The sequence below is a fragment of the Fusarium mangiferae genome, assembly GCF_900044065.1.
Source record: "Fusarium mangiferae strain MRC7560 genome assembly, contig: FMAN_scaffold008, whole genome shotgun sequence".
Lineage (NCBI taxonomy): Eukaryota > Fungi > Ascomycota > Sordariomycetes > Hypocreales > Nectriaceae > Fusarium > Fusarium mangiferae.
In genome coordinates, this window is record NW_024573928.1 from 438,467 (window position 1) to 456,450 (window position 17,984).

The following is a 17,984-nucleotide window of genomic DNA, read 5'->3' on the forward strand; positions in this document are numbered from 1 at the left end:
GTGTGGCGTATCAACCGGGAAATTCGAGGGTCTAACCAGGAGGCCTTGATGTATCGCATGAGAATACCTAACGGTCAGCACTAGCACTACACTTGACGAGAAACCCTTGAATTAGATGTTGTTCATCATATCTTTCAGACCTCACGTCTAGTCCAATGTTCATATTTTGTTGTTCCTCCACCTTTTATTCACCAGCCTTTCCGTGCTGTTCACGATCTCTCACTGAATGTTCTGCTACTGATGTTCAACATGGCAGAAGCGCTATCTATCCTGCGGAAGCATAAAGCCATATAAGAAGCTAAACATTACCCCCAAATCTAGGCAGATTCACCATAAGGCAGCTCCAATACCAGGAATCCCATCACTAATAGTACTAGGAAATCAGGTTCAACAGCAGGTTCACCAAGCACCCTCTTCAACAATGGAACTGTGTACCATGACTCGCCACAATGCGGAAATTCAAGATCGACTCCAGGCACTGGAATACGAAGTCCATGCTCTCAAGTTAGGTAGCGGATCTTTAGCCCGCAGGTTTGGCTTGAATGACAACCTCGAATATGATGCGAAGTCTTTCTTATCGGTCTCGGAATCGCTGGAGGAAGGAGAGATTCTTGAATACCCTTTCATCGATTATTGGCCTGCGGCGCGCAAACAAGGTGAGATTCAACGACGAACCAAAGCTCTGGAGAATGGGATTCGTGTCATGAAGTGGAACTTTGGACTCCAGGATTCGATAAACGACCCATGCTCTTCTGTCTTGGTGACAAAGGCCAATCCTGCCCCGCCTGAAGATACTTACTGTTTGGCCCCCGAGTTCGAATCATTGCTAGATGGCCTTCAAAAATGCGGGATGATCGAAAAGAACAAGCAGCTTTATTACACCAGCACGGCTGCGCACCCGAAGTAGCAAAAGGAGAACGAAATCATGATGGCTTACCGTTTCAGACGGCACGAGAATCCCGAGATAGCTGGGACTATTCCTGAACTCGACCCCAAGCTGCGCGCTGGTAGAATCAAGGCAAACCCGCATCCCAACCTCTCAATCAAACACTCCATTCTCACGGCTTTTATTCTTGACGCTAACCGCGGTATCAGGAATGTTGCCTGCAGTCTCTACCTCCGCCGCGAATGCAAGCCGCAGTACATCTACAGCTTCAACGAGCTTGAAGGTGGGATGTTCTACGACTGGAGATGGTTGCAATTTCTCCAACCTGGAGACGTTCTTGCTGGGGACATAGAGGTTCTTTGCATACGTAACCAAATGATCTGCGATATGATTGACAACAGAGAAGATCCCATCTTTGAGGATCGCGCTGCATTGTGGCCTTCTGTGGTGTTTGAGCGTCTGAAGCCTGACTTTGGCGAGATTGAGAGAGCTGGCTTCCGCGTCTTGGCGTGGCGGTTATGCAAGGTAGACGGGGTTGTGCCATTGTGGCTGGATCGTCATGGCTTCTGGATTTCTGGGGCACCTGTTTCTAAACGACACTAAGAGTCTTGTTGCTTTTCATACAAATGCTCTGTTCCTCGGTTTAGCTTGAGATTAGTTAGATAATTAAAAAAAATCCAGGCTTTTATCAGGCATCCTTCTGGAAGCCTGCTCTTTACCAATGGCTTAGAAGTGATATGTGGGGCTCGCTGCCTAGAATCAGCACTAGCGGTCTTTAAAACACCATTTATCGCTCTGTCGTAATCTGTCTGCTCACAACAGCTTCAACTTATTGGTCTTGTTGAGTAAACATCATGGGCTACTCTGAAGTCCTTTGCCATATTTGTGGCGTCAGTTTCAACATCAGCCGCTCCCGAACAGACAAAGAGCCTCGAAGCGCAGGCTGGGGCAGCAGCCTCACCGTCAACCCTGAAAACAGTCACGGCCAGTGGGGATGCTACTACGTGAAAAGAGATGGGGTCCAAGAACCTGGATCGGCGTCCTCGGAACCAGTCAAGTATATCCCACCGAAAATGGACCCAGAAGATTCATCCGACGACGGATGGACGTCAGACACGCCAGGTGATGAATGGGAACACATCGCTGGACCAGAATGCCAGTACAACGGAGCCTATAACGGAAATCACATCTCTGCAGAGGCTATGAAACACTGTCAAACATCCCAGTGTCTTGTTCTAAAGGACGACGACTGGCAGCCTGAGAGAGACGACCAAGACTTTGAAGCTTCGGGAAAATTCTGCCTCAGCGGTTTGTCCGACGACATGCCCAGTAGAGATATGGGTTGGCCGTCTGTTTCTCCCTCGCGTCATGGCATGAGCGATGTCAGAGCAGAAAACGTCATCTGGGATGCCGGAGATGAGGACGAGTACTGCATGCCCTTCCATCCGACCTGCTTCGAGATATTCAAGAGAGCCACGTTATATCGGTATGGAAGTGTGGATGTCGAGTGTTTGATGCAATGGTGGCGCCTTGAACCAGATTACGAAGATTTCCATGGCTTCCCCCGTCATCCTGCTGTTAAACAGGCTGCGGAGCAGTGGTGGAGTCATGAGCGTGGAGGCGAATTCCTAGTGGCCAACCCTTGCTTTGTGCCTGGATTGGACGATCTTCTTCAGTCGACACAGAGCGTGGAACATACCCTTGGGAATGAGTCTAGCCTTTCTGGAACCACGATATCCACGAAACCAGCCCCTTACGACCCATTCTCAAGGCTTCCTAGCGAGATGATTCGTGAGATTCTCATCCATCTCAGTTTCAAGGACCTTGCCAACCTCCGACTCACCTCTCGCTTATTTCTGCATCTGCCCAACACTGTATTGTACGAGGTGACTGTTCGAGAAACTCCTTGGTTGTATGAGGCATGGTCGTCATTGCCTATCTCGTTCTGGGCCACAACAACTCAAGCAGAGATCAACCATGAGATGGAACGCGGAGGCAGTATTAGTACAACTCCTCATCCAGTCAAGCTACTCAGCAAAAGTGAAACAGATTGGCTGCGTGTTCAAGTCGAGGTGTCCAAGAACTGGAAAACATTGCTTGGACTGCAGAATCGACGCAGAATATGGTACGATTGCCAAGAGATTTTGAATCGAGTGGATGAATACAGGAAGCAAGGCAAGATATGAGGATTTATGAGCTTATTTGATAGTTGACATCTATAGCCGCTTGCAATGTAATAAACTGACATAACTGGCTCTAAAATACTTAACGAAGCGTTAATCTGCTTAACCCAGCTTTGAGAGACGGTCCAAAACATCGTCCTCCCAAGGATAATCATCGCTCTTGATCTTTCCAAAAGTCGGCAACAAAACAGCCTCATCAATCTCAGCGTACTTTCCACGCTCAATATGCACAAGCTGTCCATTCTTCGACGAATCAGCCATAAGGAAAGCGGCGCAACGAGCGACAACAGAAGCAGGCTGGAGCTCAACGTTGATGGCGTCAAGAAGCGCCTTCAGCGACGGCAAGACACTGCTGTCTGTCCAGCTGGGGGCAAGTGTATTAACGCGGATGGGAAGCTGAGCAGCGGCCAGCAGGGGGACGAGACCACGTCCCCAGCCCAGGACACCGTGTTTGGCGGTAGCTGGGATGTTAGTAAAACACGATGACGTAGGGATACAGTGACTCACAGTAATCCACCGCTCGAACACGCTGAAGACCGGTTGTTGAGCCACTGATAAGAATGCTTCCTCCCTCAGGTTGTTGTCTCAGATAGTTAATAGCCAGCGTCGAAGTGTTGATGACTCCCTTCAAGCTAATGTCAAGAAGCTGATGCGAAGGCTCCTTCAAGTCACCATTCTCATCAACCTCAGTAGCCAGGTAATCAGTCCTAGGTCCAACACCAGCATTCGCGAAAACATGGTCAATACGACCATAAACCTCCTTGGCCTTCTTGAACAGCGCAATCAAATCACCCCAGACTGAAACATCGGTCTTGACAAAGGTAAATGATCCCTTGTGCTCCTCCGGGGGAGGCTGCACATCGCCACTGACTACCGAGGCGCCAAGCGACAAAAGCAAGTCAACAGTGGATAAACCAATACCGGAAGATCCTCCTATCAAGGATGTATTGTTAGCTCGTATTCCGCTGGTCGCGTAGGGGGTTACAAACCTGTTACGATGACAACCTTGCCCTTGAGGGCCTCCAGCTTTTGATCGTCGATAGTAAATTCAGCCATGTTTTTTTTAATCTTGAAACGTGAAGAAGCAGAAAGACGCGGTGAGAAGAAACTCGATGGTAGCAGCAGTGGCCCAGACTAAAACACGAAAAGTTACATTGGACTTCGTCCACACCGGTTCAGGGTCCTTGGTGGAACCGGGGAATCCACAGCAACTCCCGCAAGTCGTACGAGTTCTCATCTTGCATTAACCGTTGGTGGGTAAACTCTTGTTTGTCTTCTGTAGTCCCGAGTCTAGTCGAGGACTAGATCTTACATCCATGCTAGTATCCATATTTGCTGGGCATGTACGCGATCACGTGTTTTGCAATGCTCATTTGCCACTGGTTCTCTTGGTGAAATAACCGGAGAAAGGCGCCCGGGGTGTTGGTTCTGTCGGAAATGGATCTCTGCAGAAGGATCTGATCGGCACTGATGTAACAAACGCTTACGAGCGAGACATCCAGAACGAGAGATGTCTTCGCATGCATACCTTTTTCTATCATTCCATATTTACGCTTTGAACATGACTATCTCTTGGCTTCGGACACCAGTAGATCATCCGCAGACCAAAACACAATCTAATATGAGGCTGACCAAGACACTAGGACTAGCGGGCCGCCCGGGGATAAAGTGGACGTTCCAGAAAAAGCAGCCAATATCCTTAGCCTCGGAGTCATTCACGGCCAAAATGCTCCGCAAATATTGCACTAAAACTTTTGAGACAGCCGTTGATTCGAGTCCGTCATCTCTTAGTTCGCTCCTAGGACCCGTTTTCTAACTGGCCCCCTATGTTTGAACCGGTACGCTAGCTGGGGTATACGAATATGAACGAGCCTCGGAAACAACGCGAGAAATAACTGAGCAGGTACAGGGGATATTCTAGTGGGCCTTGTCGGACTGTTTATGTCACGACGGAGTTGCATGCTGCGGATGCCGGTTTTCCTGAGGGGCGAGGAGCATGGGTGCCGGCCCAAAATTTCCGGGACGTTGGTTATGCCGTTTGATATTAAATCTGGGAGATACAGATCTCAAAATCGTCCCTGACCTTGTTGTTTGTTCCTTTTTTTGTCCCTCTGTTTGTTACCTTTTTCGTCGTTCGCCTTGAAACACCAACATGGCTCCTGTAGCCGGTGAGGGCGTGCCCCTTCTATGGATCACTATTGTGATGCTCACGCTATCGTGGATCTTTCTCAGTGCGCGTCTTGGAGTTCGAAAATGGAAAAATAATCTAGGTTTGGACGACTGGCTTATGTTTGCGGGTTTAGTATGTATTCAGGTGGAGTGTGAAGACTGCGACTGACAAGAGACAGATTCTGTATACGGTTACGGCTGCGCTGGTTATTACGTGCTGTTTCCACGGAGCAGGTCAGCATAGAGACGCTATTGAAACAAAGGATGTTATGATGGGAACAAAGGTACGTGTTGCTCCGATAGTCATCGTGCGGTTGCTGACGCATCACATCGCAGCTCTTCTTCATCGCCCAATTCTTTTACTCCGCTTGCTCCGTACCGATCAAGTCCAGCATTTGCGTCACGATGCTCCGAATTTGCGATGCACGCCGTCGATTCGTCTGGACTCTATGGGGTCTCATCGGCATGACTGTCATCACCGCCATCATCTTTATCCTCGCCACTGCGAACGTTTGCCATCCGATCACAACACTTTGGGGAGAAACGACACACGGCTACTGTAACACGAAGCTTAACAGCAGCGTCGGGTTCTTCTTTTCTGCTGTTTCGATCATCGTTGACTGGACGCTGGCTATTCTTCCTGGTCTCCTGCTGTGGAATATCCAGATGAAGAACAGGGTCAAGCTCCCAGTCATTGTTATGCTTGGACTTGGCGCTTTGTAAGTCAGACTCATGATCTTCGTGACGAATCTAACATCCTGTAGTGCCAGTTGCGCAACCGTCGTCCGGCTCGGCTACCTCACACTCTACAACAACCCCGAAGAATTCATGTACAGCACCGGCGCAATCGGCCTATGGTCTATTGTTGAAGAGGGCATCGGAATCATCGCCGGCTCAATGCCTGCCCTTCGCCCACTTCTCAACCTCCCCGTGTTCCGCAGCACCTACGCCAGCAACACCGGCTCCAACGGAATCTCGAGTCGAATGAACCCACCTCATATCTCAGGGAACAAACATACTCGGATTGTTTCTAACAACCAAAAGTCGAGTTTAGAGTTGAATGACTTTCGATCGGGAATGACAACACGAGTGGGTTTTGGAAACGACGATAAGGTTAGGCAGAGTATTGATGATGGGGATAGTCAGAAATACATCTTGAAGCAGACGCGGGTTGTGATGACGACTGAGCAAACATAAACCATAGAATAGCATTGTTCCAAAGTCAGTGATGACAAACTGTAAATAAATACATCTAAATATTCTCAGTTGTGTTAAGCGAGCTGGTCGTGTCGCCAGTCCACTCTGGCATTCTGTGGCACAGTTATTACTGGGTGTTTACGGATACTTGCAAATAAGAGGGCCACAGTCTACAAGGGTGTAATAGAGATTTATGACTAGAGTGTGATTGGGAACACATAGCGAGGTTCCAAATTAAAGCAGATGAAATAATCTATTCAATTGAAGAGATGAGGGGCCGTGGTTGAGTTGTTTTCTTAGTATCCCTGCTCACTACCCTGCAGTGACTGAATATTGTAGGAAATAAACCTTGCAGAACTTATTACTTCTTTAAACAAACAACATATTGAATTCACTATTTAATGTTTATGATAATATCCACTTTTAAAATTGGTCATTACTTCAAGCCCGCGATTGCAGAGCTTCTAGCACGTTACTCTCGGTAACATGAAGTTTGCACCTAGAGGCGATCGTAAAAATAAGACCTCTAATTTATGTCAAGAAGCGAGCAAAGAACGATTCTTGTCTTTTGCCAATGTGAGACTGATATCTTGAGGTCAATCCTGATATCCGTTAAGCATGCCCGTTCAATGCTCATGCCAAGTCTTTAGAGCAGGGTTTCCAATAGGCGCGCATGCATGGCATGAAGTAGATCATGCGGGGGATCCCAGCCACTGCCAACATCATCTGACTCGGTATTTCTAAATAGCAAGGTAATCTTCCGAGTAACCTGATTTCTTTCGAGACGTACCATGTTCTTTAGCCGGAGAAGTTTTAGCAGATCTTTCCTGTCTGTTAAACAGTGAGAGCTTGTTTGAATTCATCAACATCCAGTCCCCAAGAGTTTCACGTTAGATGTCCTGTCTCAAGCAGATTCAAGGTTGGCAAACACTAAAAGAGTCGGGATAGATACTCTGAAAAGCTTGAATAGACTTAGTATCTCTAATTGAAGGCTTCCGGGGTAGGCTGAGACATCACCTTTAGATTTAAGCATACTTTCAAACTTACATGATGTGTTTAGCCTGTCCCACCGGAGCAAACTCAATCGGTACTTGGTTCTCCTGCTCTTCAACCTGGAATGACCTGTTTAGGAGCTCCTGCGGGGGATCTGCGTCCCGGCGGGGAGAAGGTACCACCTCTACACCTTGTAATAGCATAGAGCCAACTTTGCAAAAGGATTGATAAGTAGCTCGCAACGTGTCCCGGGTCGCATCGGATGGCTAGGAATTTTAGTTTCAACTCTAATCAAGACTTGGATAAACTCGTTGTCAAAGATGCGTCGCGTCACTCTCACCACTGTGGTGCTGGCTCTAGTCACCATCGTTGCTGCACAGGTACAAGGCACAGCAACTGTCGACCTCTCCCAGAACCATGGACTAGCACAGGCCCTTGGATCAGGCTTCATCTACGGCTGGCCTGATAACGGGACTGATGTCGACACCTCAATCCCAGATCACTTGGTAACTGACATCAAGTTCAACGCAAACCGCGGCGGTGGCGCTCAGATTCTATCGCTAGGTTGGGCGAGAGGGGGCTATGAGGGATACCTCGGCCGCTTCAACTCAACCTTGTCCAACTACCGCACCACGCGCAAGTATAACGCTGATTTTATCTTGCTGCCTCATGATCTGTGGGGTGCAGATGGTGGGCAGAGCTCGAACTCTCCGTTTCCTGGTGACAACGGTAATTGGACCGAGACGGAGCTATTCTGGAACCAGCTTGTCTCTGACTTGAAGGCCCATAATATGCTCGAAGCCCTTGTGATTGATGTTTGGAATGAGCCTGATATTGATATCTTCTGGGATCGCCCGTGGCCCCAGTTCCTCGAGTATTACAATCGCGCAACAAAGCTCCTTCGGTAAGTAACCACCACTGACTCGCATGGCTTTTCAATGAGCTGACTGGTCGAATTAGAAAAGCACTTCCCGGAACCCTTCTCAGCGGCCCAGCCATGGCACATTCTCCCATTCTGACCGATGACAAATGGCATGCCTGGCTACAATCAGTATCAGGCAACAAAACGGTTCCCGATCGTTTCTCCTGGCACCAGATTGGTGCTTGGGAGCGTGAGCCCGACACGACTATCCCCGACTTTGCTAACTTGCGGGCGCAATACAACGTGCCCGAGAAACCAGTGGATATCAATGAGTACGCTGCACTCGATGAACAGAACCCAGCCAACTCCGTCTACTACCTCTCTCAACTAGAGCGTCACAACCTCAGAGGTCTACGCGCTAACTGGGGCAGCGGATCTAATCTGCACAACTGGATGGGCAATTTGGTTTACAGCACCACCGGTACCTCTGAGGGGACTTACTATCCCAACGGCGAGTGGAAGGTATATAAATACTATGCCGCTATGGCAGGACAGAGACTCTTGACGAAAGCGTCGTTGGATTCTAAGTTTGATGTCTTTGCCACCAAGCAAGGCAATAAGATCAAGATTATAGCCGGCACTAGAACCGTTCAGGGAAAGTATAGCATTGAAGTCAGCGGCCTGGGAGGAGTAGGACGTCCTAAGAAGGGGACGGTCAAGGTGCGAACATATCGATTCGACTGGGCTGGGCCGGATGGAAAGGTTGACGGGCCTATTGATCTGGGAGAGAAGAAGTATAGTTATTCGGCCAATACGGTGAGTAGCCCCTCTAATTAAGCGCTGCTTTATATGGGTGTCATTCGAGTTTAGTTAATGGCTGAGCTAACGAACCACAGCTGACACTTTCTGTCAACCCACCTACAAACGCTACGGCGTTTGCTTACGAGTTCTCGATCTAGAATCTAGCAACAGACTGGGTACAGTAATGAGATAGCGAGTTCGTTATTTATAGGACAGGATCTCCCTGGAGTTTGAAATTTGACAGAAGGAATGATAGTAGGAAATATGGACTAGCAGACTCTAAGCCAAGGAAATCATCCATCAATCGAATCTCGTCGAACTTTCTTTCTCGTTGATCTCGAGCCCAGTGAAGTTCGTTTCTTCGAACCTGAGTTTCCTAGTAAAGACCAGATTTGAAGGTCAGAAGGCAGATAAGTACCGCTGTATGCCTCTCGTCGGAGAAACTGCATTATAGATGAGAACGGAAGCGCGTCCATGCCACAGTAAACAGTGATTGCTCTCCCAAAAGCAATCTCATGCATGAGATCTGCCCTTTCAAACCAAGACCGCCTTAGAAACCTAACGATAGATGACTTTTCTTCGTCAGAGGGGATGTATGAACATCCAGGATTTGTGGGGGAAGGACTTTCGTCGGACATGATTTCGTCCGGGTCTTTGCCATCAGCTCGAAGAATTGATAGAATGGCATCTGGCACAAGTTTCGTTTCGTCGTTCTGAACTCCAACCCATGCGATGACAGAGCTAGCACGGCAGTAAATCTGCGCAATCAAAGAAGCATGATTCGAGCGCTCCTCCGAATTGCTCTGATCGATGCAAATTGCATCAATCCACATCGGTCTGCCGACTCTGATAACTTCAGGAAGAGTAACGAGCTCTCTCTCCTCTGGCGTCTTTTGCATCTTGTACGCAATATCCTCGACGTTTTCCCAGTCCTTTGGCTTTGTGTATGTGATGTAGTCCATTGGCGTTTTACCATATGAGTCAATTACTTTCATACTAGCGCCGTAGTCGAGAAGCATGTTGATGATGTCGAAATGACCAAGTTGTGCTGCGTGGTGAATCGCCGTCTTGCCAAAACAATCCTGCGCATGGATATGTGCACCTTGCTCTAACAACTGTTGAACCTTGGGTCGATGATTGTTTTCAACGGCTGTCATCAACTCTGTCTCCAAGAAGAGTTCATTGCGCTGCTCCACGGGATCATTGACTTTTCGAGCCATCTTGAGAGCTTCGTAAATGTTCTTCGGGAGAAACATTAACTTTCCGTTGATAGTGACGGGATAAAGATGCATAGGCCCGTATTCGTCAATATCGCCCGGATCAGCACTGTCTGGATTTCCCCATGTTGAAGAGATGAGATCAAAGCCTGGGGCCTCGTCTATGTCGACTGTTTCTAGGGTGCATTCCAGCAGAGGTTCACCTAGAATTGAGGGAGGTGAAAGCTGGCGTGGTCTTTTGATGAATGACAGTAGACGAATTGAGGTTGGTGATGGAAGATTTGTGTATGAAGCGTTGGTGAAATCCATTGGAGGTGCATTGATAGAAGCCATGATAGCAAATTGAAACTGCGCTGTTCAAGTGCAATCTGTTACTTTCGGTGACAATTATCGTATCTTCACCCTCATTCTTATAATCTCAGCACATGAATCCTTCCGCCAAGACATGCATCGTGTGCCTATTTTAGTGCAGGCGGAGGGCGTTCTGCCTAGCTCAGCCCCTGTAAGCGGATAGCATTCGCTGTCAGATCCGTCGGACTTGACTCGGCTGCCTCCCCAACCACCTGAATATCTTCACAGTCAAACAGACAATCACTGTAAAGCAGTCTTCGACTCTATAATTTCTAACTAGTCATCAGATTGATTCCAACATCCCAATACAGATTGTTTAAACCAGCCGCATCATTTTCTGCCTGAACCCCGCCGGACTCGCCAGCGAGTAAGCACCGCAGCGTGATATCCCTGTAAGTCTCGCCAGCGAAGAAGGCTAGATCTGATTTACACTTCTTGATAACGGCTTCTTTAAACTGCTCGGGCGACATGGAGTCTGCTTTTGAGCCTTTTGCTCCAGACTCAGCGACTTTTGCGATGGGTCGCCAATAGCCAATCTCAGCTAGTAATAGTCCAACAGCGTAAATGTCATGGACGCGCTGGAAACGCTGTTCGTTGCCAGTCTGCTTGACTCTTGATTTGAGACGCTTACGTATATCGGGATGTAGGTAAACAGCTTCGGTGTCTTCAACTGACGCTGAAATGGAAAGCTCAGTGGGTGAATCTGGTCGAGAGATTGCGAACCCTCCAATAATAGGTTGACTGAGGTCAAGTGCCTTTGACTTTGTGTCCGCCTCATTTATCAGGAATGCGATGTGCAGAGAATTGAACCGCTCGTGATGCCACCGAGTCAGGAGAAAAGTGTAGAACCCCATCACCAGTTTCGAGGCAAGCTGAAGCCGCTGGTTCAGAGTTGGGAGCGCATGCTGCACTCGCGAAGCTAGTTTGCTACCCGCCACCGACTTTTGACCCCCCGACAACATATCGTAAAGTGTATGAACCTTTGTAGATGATGTAAAGCTGCGAGGCAAGGTCGACACAAGACCAAACGATCTTGCGCCCCCTAACTCAACGAATCCAAGAGCTGGCAGAGGCTGTATTCCTGAAAATGTTCCAATCTGCTGTAAGCTATATGAGATCCGTGCCATCCGAGAGTGAGCCAGCTTATAAGCGTCGAAGTCTTTTGGAATCGGTATCCATTCGATGAAGACACGACAAGTTTGACCGTCGTGAGAGGTGTACTGAGAGATCGAGTATTGACATCCCTTGAAGACATCCGCTGCGACAAGACCCTCGAATGCAGTTTCTTTGAGCTCCATTTGCTGGAGTATAGCATCCATGTCAGCACTCAAGACCACGCCATCTTTGAAGCGCTGTCGTATCGACATTGACTTGGCGCTTTGGCTCAATGTTCCATTGCGATCACTGGACAAGTTGACGATGTCTTTGATGTTTTCTGACGAGTCCAAAGCGTAGCCAGCAATTCCAAGCTCGAGGATACTGTCCCGAATATTCTGGGGCAGTATGCTGTACAGAGTGTTGTTCCAGTAGATTATGGACTCGAGAGAATCGTCGAGTGCGGTTTTGTCAGAGTCTTCTTTCCATGGACTTGTGCTGTGCTTGATCCGAGTTGTCCATGGTGTATGCTTCAAAAGCTCATTCGCAAATCGCTTCAGTCGCTGTCTCGATTTTGCGGTGGCCTCGCCAAGGTCTACAGCTGGATCTGCTATAACAGGTTCAGCCTGCATAACTAACAAGACACCGTTTCGCTGTAGTATTCCCTCAATCTTCTCAAGCAGCTTCAGAACGCTCGTCGCAGCGTCGATAATCGGTTTGCCGAACTGCTTGTCCAGCGTCACCTGTAAAGGCGATGATTGAAGTGGCACATTTAGAACAGAATGCGACGACTTTTTCGTAAGTGCAAGGTGTTCCAAAGCAGTCCACCAAGTCTGGAACCGAAAGAACTCCATCTCCAACTTGCACATCCAGTCCGCGACATCATCCCCAAAATCATCGGCTCTTCGGATAACGCGCCACACTTCAAAACCCTTTTCAAAAACAGAGATCAGGCCGCCAAGGCCGATGATAAAAGCTGGAATCTCAAGCCCAGACATTTCGACGTGTAGAAATGGGTTGAAAGGAAGAGGTTGCGAGAGAAGCCGGTTTGAAGACTTGACCGGTGATCTAGACCCTGATAAGCCAATGCAGGTAATCAATAGCGCCAGAACCCCTCTTTTTACGGCCCAAGCTGAAATTCGTGCAGCGGTTTCGTAAGCTCGCGAGAGCGAATATCGTAGTTCATTGGTCTAGAACGAGACATGGCTTAGATATGTTACAACCTGGTTTCAGCCTAGCGAGAAAATCAGCCTCACATTCCGAGGCATGCGTGAAATAAGAAGCCACCTCGCGAAGGATCTTCAAGTGGGCTTCCTGAGATTCATCTGTCGTCAAAATGGGCGACTTTCAATCATATTCGACATATTCCGCTCCTTTTTCGGCGACGGAACTCATCAGCCGACCTGATAAGACATACGCAGTCAACGGCCAAGCTGAATTCTTGGCTGTCGCTGTTGCTCTCGATGTTCCAATCCTCAGCGCCCAGAACAATGTCATCGCCAGCATGAACATTCTCTCCGCTGGCGCAGGCGCTTCATTCGCGGTATTTGCATCAGCTGAAGAACTCAGCCTCGATGCAGATGAGGACTTCATCAATGCGACACCCGGAGTACGCGACTGGATCCAGAAAGCGAAAGATAGCCAGAAGTTTCGACGATACGTGACTAAAAAGATTGTTACCTCTCAAGGAGTTGCGAGTGACTCGCCTCAGCTTGCCGCTGCTATCAACGAGATACGAGTTTTGTCAAATGAGACGATTCGACAATGCGACTTTATTGTTTCGATGCTGGCCATTTCGTGGAGCGAGTCACCTAGCGTTGGCCGGTTTTGGCCGCAAGTCTTGCTTGAGGCTGCTGATGAGGGCACTCTAGCGGAGTATCTCTCTTCCAACAAAGCCGACTTCAAGTCCCAGTTGGCAATATCCATGAGCATTGGTCGCGCGCTTCAGTTTCTCCACGCTCACGGCATCGTCCATGCTGATCTGAAACCTACGAATGTGCTCGTCTTCACTTCTGGCTTGGATGAACGCCAACATGATCTTCTCGACAAAACTGGTCTTCCGCCTATCCGGGCTAAGCTATGCGACTTTGGATATGCGGTGATCCTCGATGATTATAAGTCTGAGAATATGTTCCAAGCGAGAATCGGTAGTCTGCCATGGATGGCACCCGAGCTCGATGCAGAAGAGCCGATCAGATTAGAGGATCTTCACAAGACGGACATATATTCTCTTGGATTACTCACTGCCAGCATCTTTATGAACGGTTGCACACCTTTTGAGCCACTGAGTCCAGGAGACGTTTTGGAGATTAAGAAGAAAACCCCAGACCAACCAGGCTCGGCCGCCGTAACTCTTCTCGAGAACATCAAAGAGAAAACACCTCTTACAGAACAACAGGAAGAGTTCGTGTACGCATTTCTTGAGGGAACCTGTGCACCTTCACCATCAGAGAGGGTATCATTATCGGCGATACAGAGCTACTTGTTTCTGGGGCTCATGCAACAATTGTATACTGGAAAGGCAACTGTTCCTTTAGAATGGTTCAAAGATCTGCGGCCAGCTGTGGATGGGTACAAGTAGGTAGCTTTTCCTCTCCTGGATGAGATGCTGACATTGCAGGGGTGCTCTGGCTGCGCTGGAGAAGAAACATTCAGGAGTGGTAAGAAGACTTAACTCTTGATTCTATGAATGGTTAAATGACGGCTGATGACTGACTCACAGATAAACGAAATCGACCAGGACGAAATGTTGATTCAACTCCGACAAATGCTTGATGAAGTAGTATCAATCAAGATCAACAACCCGGAATTCGAGAAAATGCTCGCAACATGTTTCGAAGACCACAGCATCAAGCCGGCCGGTCTCAAGAAGTTCAAGAAGAACTGGAAGTCCGACGAGGATACTCAAGATAGTGAGGACTTCATTTCTCGAATGGAAGAGATCTTTGATGGAGCCATAGCCAAAGTCCCTGATGTAAGTACGACTCTCCATGGTCGATATTACTAACCGGTTAGTTCGCATTCGAGCACTCGTTGAACGTATCTCTCATCCCGAGAGTGGCTCAGGAAGAAATCTTTCGAGATTTGAGGGAGAGCGTTGAGTCGGGGGATATTCAAGACTCTGCCGCCCCGCTTCACCTGGCTGGGGCATACCTCAATGGACAACTTGTCGAGACATCAATAGAGAAGGGCCTGTACCATCTTGTTACAGCCGCTACGATGGAGAACTCGGATGCATTGTCTGTCGTCCTCAGAATCTTTGATGCGTGCGACACCTCTTTGCCACCAGGGAGTAGAGACGAGCTACTAAGCAAGGTTGAGTCATATGGGACCAAGACATTCGGCCTTGCCCAGGGAACACTATTCGACCACCTAGTTCCTAAGCATCTCTCAACAAATCAGATCCTCGGTAAAACCTGGACTTATAAGTGGCCAGAGAAGTACCAAGCATATCTTTCGACTGAGCGCAAGTTTCCGAACATGTTTCTCCTCCACTGCAACAGTCCTTTGTTCATAAAGGAGAAGCCAAATATGGACAATCCGGTATTCGACTTTGATCGTTTAACGTGCCTCAGAGATGCAGGAAAGGAAAACATAGATCTAGCAAGATCAGATGAGTTTAAAGAGGAAGTCGCTCGACTTGACTGTCTCAACTACTGCAACGAGGATGGCTTTACCCTGCTTCAGATTGCAGTTTGTAAGAACGATCTTGTCATGGCGCGTGCTCTAGTTGAACTTGGTGCTGACGTCAACGCGTACGGCAACACTCACGGCTGGGCACCATTACTTCTAAGCTGCCACTGCGGCCACTTCGATATGGTAAAACTCCTTATCGACAATGGCGCTGATCCAACCATACGGGAAACCCTGCACGGTGCTACGATTCTTCACTCCCTCACACAGTTCTCGAAACGTGAGCACTGCGAGGAGATATTCGACATTGCCTTATCAGCTGGTCTTGACATAAATGTCCCTATGAAGAACGGTGCCACTCCACTGCACACTACATTTGCAGCTTGGGACTATTCTCAAGGAGTGGCGACTGAGCTTCTGCTGGAATATGGTGCAGATCCTACGAGACAAGTCCAAGAATGGGATGGCTTCTTGAACTTCAACACTGCGATTGCGCATGCAGCTCAGCAGCTTGACGTCGATCTCTTACGAAGAATGTTAGCTGCTTCAGAGGCCTTGGTGGCGATTCTAGGTTTGTCAGCGCGACGTCAACTCAGCGACGCCAAGGCCCAGGCCCTCAGTGCGCTTTTTCGCAGAACACGCTTCTACTGTATGTGCGTCGGTGGCAAAGGATACAAGGAAAAGCTGGAAAAAGTCATCTCGATCCTAGCTGATGACGACGCCCGCTCGGTGCTGATCGAGCGACGACGTGTAGATAAGAAACAACCGACAGACCCATTCTTGACGATGTGTACTTTTCGAGGATCCGGTTTCTTCGTCGAGGCGTTTCTGAAAGTCTTCCCAGATACAGTCATTGACGATCCTTCGTGGAACTTACCGCGACTGTTTCTACATGTCGCCATTGAGAGGAGAGATATTGAGGCTGTACGTGCTTTTGTCAGACAAGGGGCGGATATCCTCACCAAGGAGAGGGGAGGGCGAAATACACTTCACTTTGCGGCGCACTACTTCCCCAAAATCTTGCCAGAGCTAATCAAAACACTTGAGGAGTTTCCCTCTGATAGGCGACAGGGGAAGAGTATGACAGAGATATTGGAGGGGCAGTGCAACTCTGGACTCACAGTCTTTGCTCAGCTTCTCGTTGAAGGGTACGATGATGAGCGCAAGCTGGCAGAGAGTCTACGGGCTAAGTACTCGCTAAAGCATGACTACAAGATGAGGCGAGATGCCAGCTGGGTGACATTCGGAGGCTACCTCGTTTCACTAGCTGTTGCTGATGGCTTGGTACCAATCGAAAATATCCAGTATCTCCTGAACCTTGATGTACTTCCCGAGTATGTAACTACGCCAGCAGGCAAGACCTTATTAGCTACAGCCATCGAAGGCTTTTCAGGATGTAAGTGTACATATACCTATGAAGACACCGCTGACTTTCCAAGCTCGGGACTCGTATGACCTTGCATGCCACCAGATCACAAAAATGCTGCTAACGAAGTGCCCAACTTTTGATGACGTCTTCCGCATTGCCGATGAAAGAGGCAGAACCGCTCTTCACATCGCGGCTTACTGGTCTAACAAGACTGCTTTGCAAATGATCAAAGAGCATGCACAACGACATTTCCCCAACAAGAACATTCCATGGAATACAGAAGCTAGCGGCAACACAGTCTTGGACCACGCATTGCAGGGTATAAAAGAGAAGTCCCTCCCAGCGCTTGACACTGAAGTCAACAAAGTTGCCACACGTTCCACCAGGAAAGCCGCGCTGGCATGCTATGTATTCTTACGTGAGAATGGAGCGCTGCATAATTGGGAGTTGGAGGGGTCTCTAGTAGCGTAAGTTCAACGAAGGAATTGCGGAAACGGTTCTGATCGCTATAGGGCACGATTGATTATGTATACGCCTGACTTTCAGAAGATTGGACTTTTCTTGAGGCTCGCGACACAGAGACTTGGGCTAGGACCACCAGACGTCGACTTTGACAGTGAGTTACCCATGCCACAGTGTCCCTAAATTAACATCTAACCGCACAAGGATGCGTCGAGGTCGGCACTACAACCAGTCTAGATGCGCGACTTATCCGAGTTCCAGTCGTGGACCTCATTTGGAAACATGACAATTTCATCCTCAGATTCTATTCAGTCCGCATATCATCTCTAGCAATCGAAGGCTTCCGTCAGTTTCACGGTTGGATTGAGAAGAGAATGACAGAAACCGAGCCACAATGTTATCAGAGTCTGGGCCTGCCTGCTGGACGTTGTATGTGCCCTCCGATCGATGCTGATATGTACTGACTCAGCAACAGGGCCGTTCATGACTCTCACCTACGATCAACCTATACCTTATGCAAAAGAGACGATGCGCTGGACTCGTGGTGGTAGGGTCTGGGTCGAAGAAGAACGCGATAATCTGAAATCGCAATTTTCTTCACTGTGGGATATTTTCTTCGGGGAGGTTGAAGAGCAGTTCTTGTCTAGGTTTGAGATGGCTTAATTCCGTGATCGGATTTCCAGATGCGGTAATTCTTAGATCCGTAAGTGCCGCCGTCCGTCTATCTCCGGCGGCTTGGTCCTGTTAAAACATCAGCACTATCCCC

The 17,984-nt window shown here is 48.5% G+C and overlaps 8 protein-coding genes across 8 annotated transcripts; 5 read left to right on the plus strand and 3 right to left on the minus strand.

Annotated features, from left to right (window-relative positions):
- Window positions 1-421: 421 nt before the first annotated feature.
- On the plus strand, window positions 422-1,489 carry FMAN_11083 (uncharacterized protein; the record flags this gene model as incomplete). The annotated part of the gene is made up of 2 exons (XM_041833850.1): window positions 422-903; window positions 946-1,489. 2 exons carry the CDS (start codon window positions 422-424, stop codon window positions 1,487-1,489), a joined length of 1,026 nt encoding a protein of 341 aa, XP_041684172.1.
- A 251-nt stretch (window positions 1,490-1,740) lies between these two features.
- FMAN_11084 (uncharacterized protein) lies at window positions 1,741-3,072 on the plus strand (the record flags this gene model as incomplete). Its single annotated transcript, XM_041833851.1, has 1 exon — window positions 1,741-3,072. One exon carries the CDS (start codon window positions 1,741-1,743, stop codon window positions 3,070-3,072), a length of 1,332 nt encoding a protein of 443 aa, XP_041684173.1.
- A 99-nt stretch (window positions 3,073-3,171) lies between these two features.
- Window positions 3,172-4,125, minus strand: FMAN_11085 (uncharacterized protein; the record flags this gene model as incomplete). The annotated part of the gene is made up of 3 exons (XM_041833852.1): window positions 3,172-3,530; window positions 3,577-4,002; window positions 4,059-4,125. 3 exons carry the CDS (start codon window positions 4,123-4,125, stop codon window positions 3,172-3,174), a joined length of 852 nt encoding a protein of 283 aa, XP_041684174.1.
- Window positions 4,126-5,221: 1,096 nt separating this feature from the next.
- On the plus strand, window positions 5,222-6,435 carry FMAN_11086 (uncharacterized protein; the record flags this gene model as incomplete). Its single annotated transcript, XM_041833854.1, has 4 exons — window positions 5,222-5,371; window positions 5,418-5,522; window positions 5,575-5,957; window positions 6,003-6,435. 4 exons carry the CDS (start codon window positions 5,222-5,224, stop codon window positions 6,433-6,435), a joined length of 1,071 nt encoding a protein of 356 aa, XP_041684175.1.
- Window positions 6,436-7,748: 1,313 nt separating this feature from the next.
- Window positions 7,749-9,249, plus strand: FMAN_11087 (uncharacterized protein; the record flags this gene model as incomplete). Its single annotated transcript, XM_041833855.1, has 3 exons — window positions 7,749-8,332; window positions 8,389-9,106; window positions 9,187-9,249. 3 exons carry the CDS (start codon window positions 7,749-7,751, stop codon window positions 9,247-9,249), a joined length of 1,365 nt encoding a protein of 454 aa, XP_041684176.1.
- Window positions 9,250-9,384: 135 nt separating this feature from the next.
- Window positions 9,385-10,641, minus strand: FMAN_11088 (uncharacterized protein; the record flags this gene model as incomplete). Its single annotated transcript, XM_041833856.1, has 1 exon — window positions 9,385-10,641. One exon carries the CDS (start codon window positions 10,639-10,641, stop codon window positions 9,385-9,387), a length of 1,257 nt encoding a protein of 418 aa, XP_041684177.1.
- A 290-nt stretch (window positions 10,642-10,931) lies between these two features.
- Window positions 10,932-12,752, minus strand: FMAN_11089 (uncharacterized protein; the record flags this gene model as incomplete). The annotated part of the gene is made up of 1 exon (XM_041833857.1): window positions 10,932-12,752. One exon carries the CDS (start codon window positions 12,750-12,752, stop codon window positions 10,932-10,934), a length of 1,821 nt encoding a protein of 606 aa, XP_041684178.1.
- A 338-nt stretch (window positions 12,753-13,090) lies between these two features.
- FMAN_11090 (uncharacterized protein) lies at window positions 13,091-17,881 on the plus strand (the record flags this gene model as incomplete). The annotated part of the gene is made up of 8 exons (XM_041833858.1): window positions 13,091-14,331; window positions 14,375-14,414; window positions 14,477-14,728; window positions 14,770-16,783; window positions 16,827-17,223; window positions 17,269-17,372; window positions 17,423-17,647; window positions 17,694-17,881. 8 exons carry the CDS (start codon window positions 13,091-13,093, stop codon window positions 17,879-17,881), a joined length of 4,461 nt encoding a protein of 1,486 aa, XP_041684179.1.
- Between the last annotated feature and the right edge of the window lie 103 nt (window positions 17,882-17,984).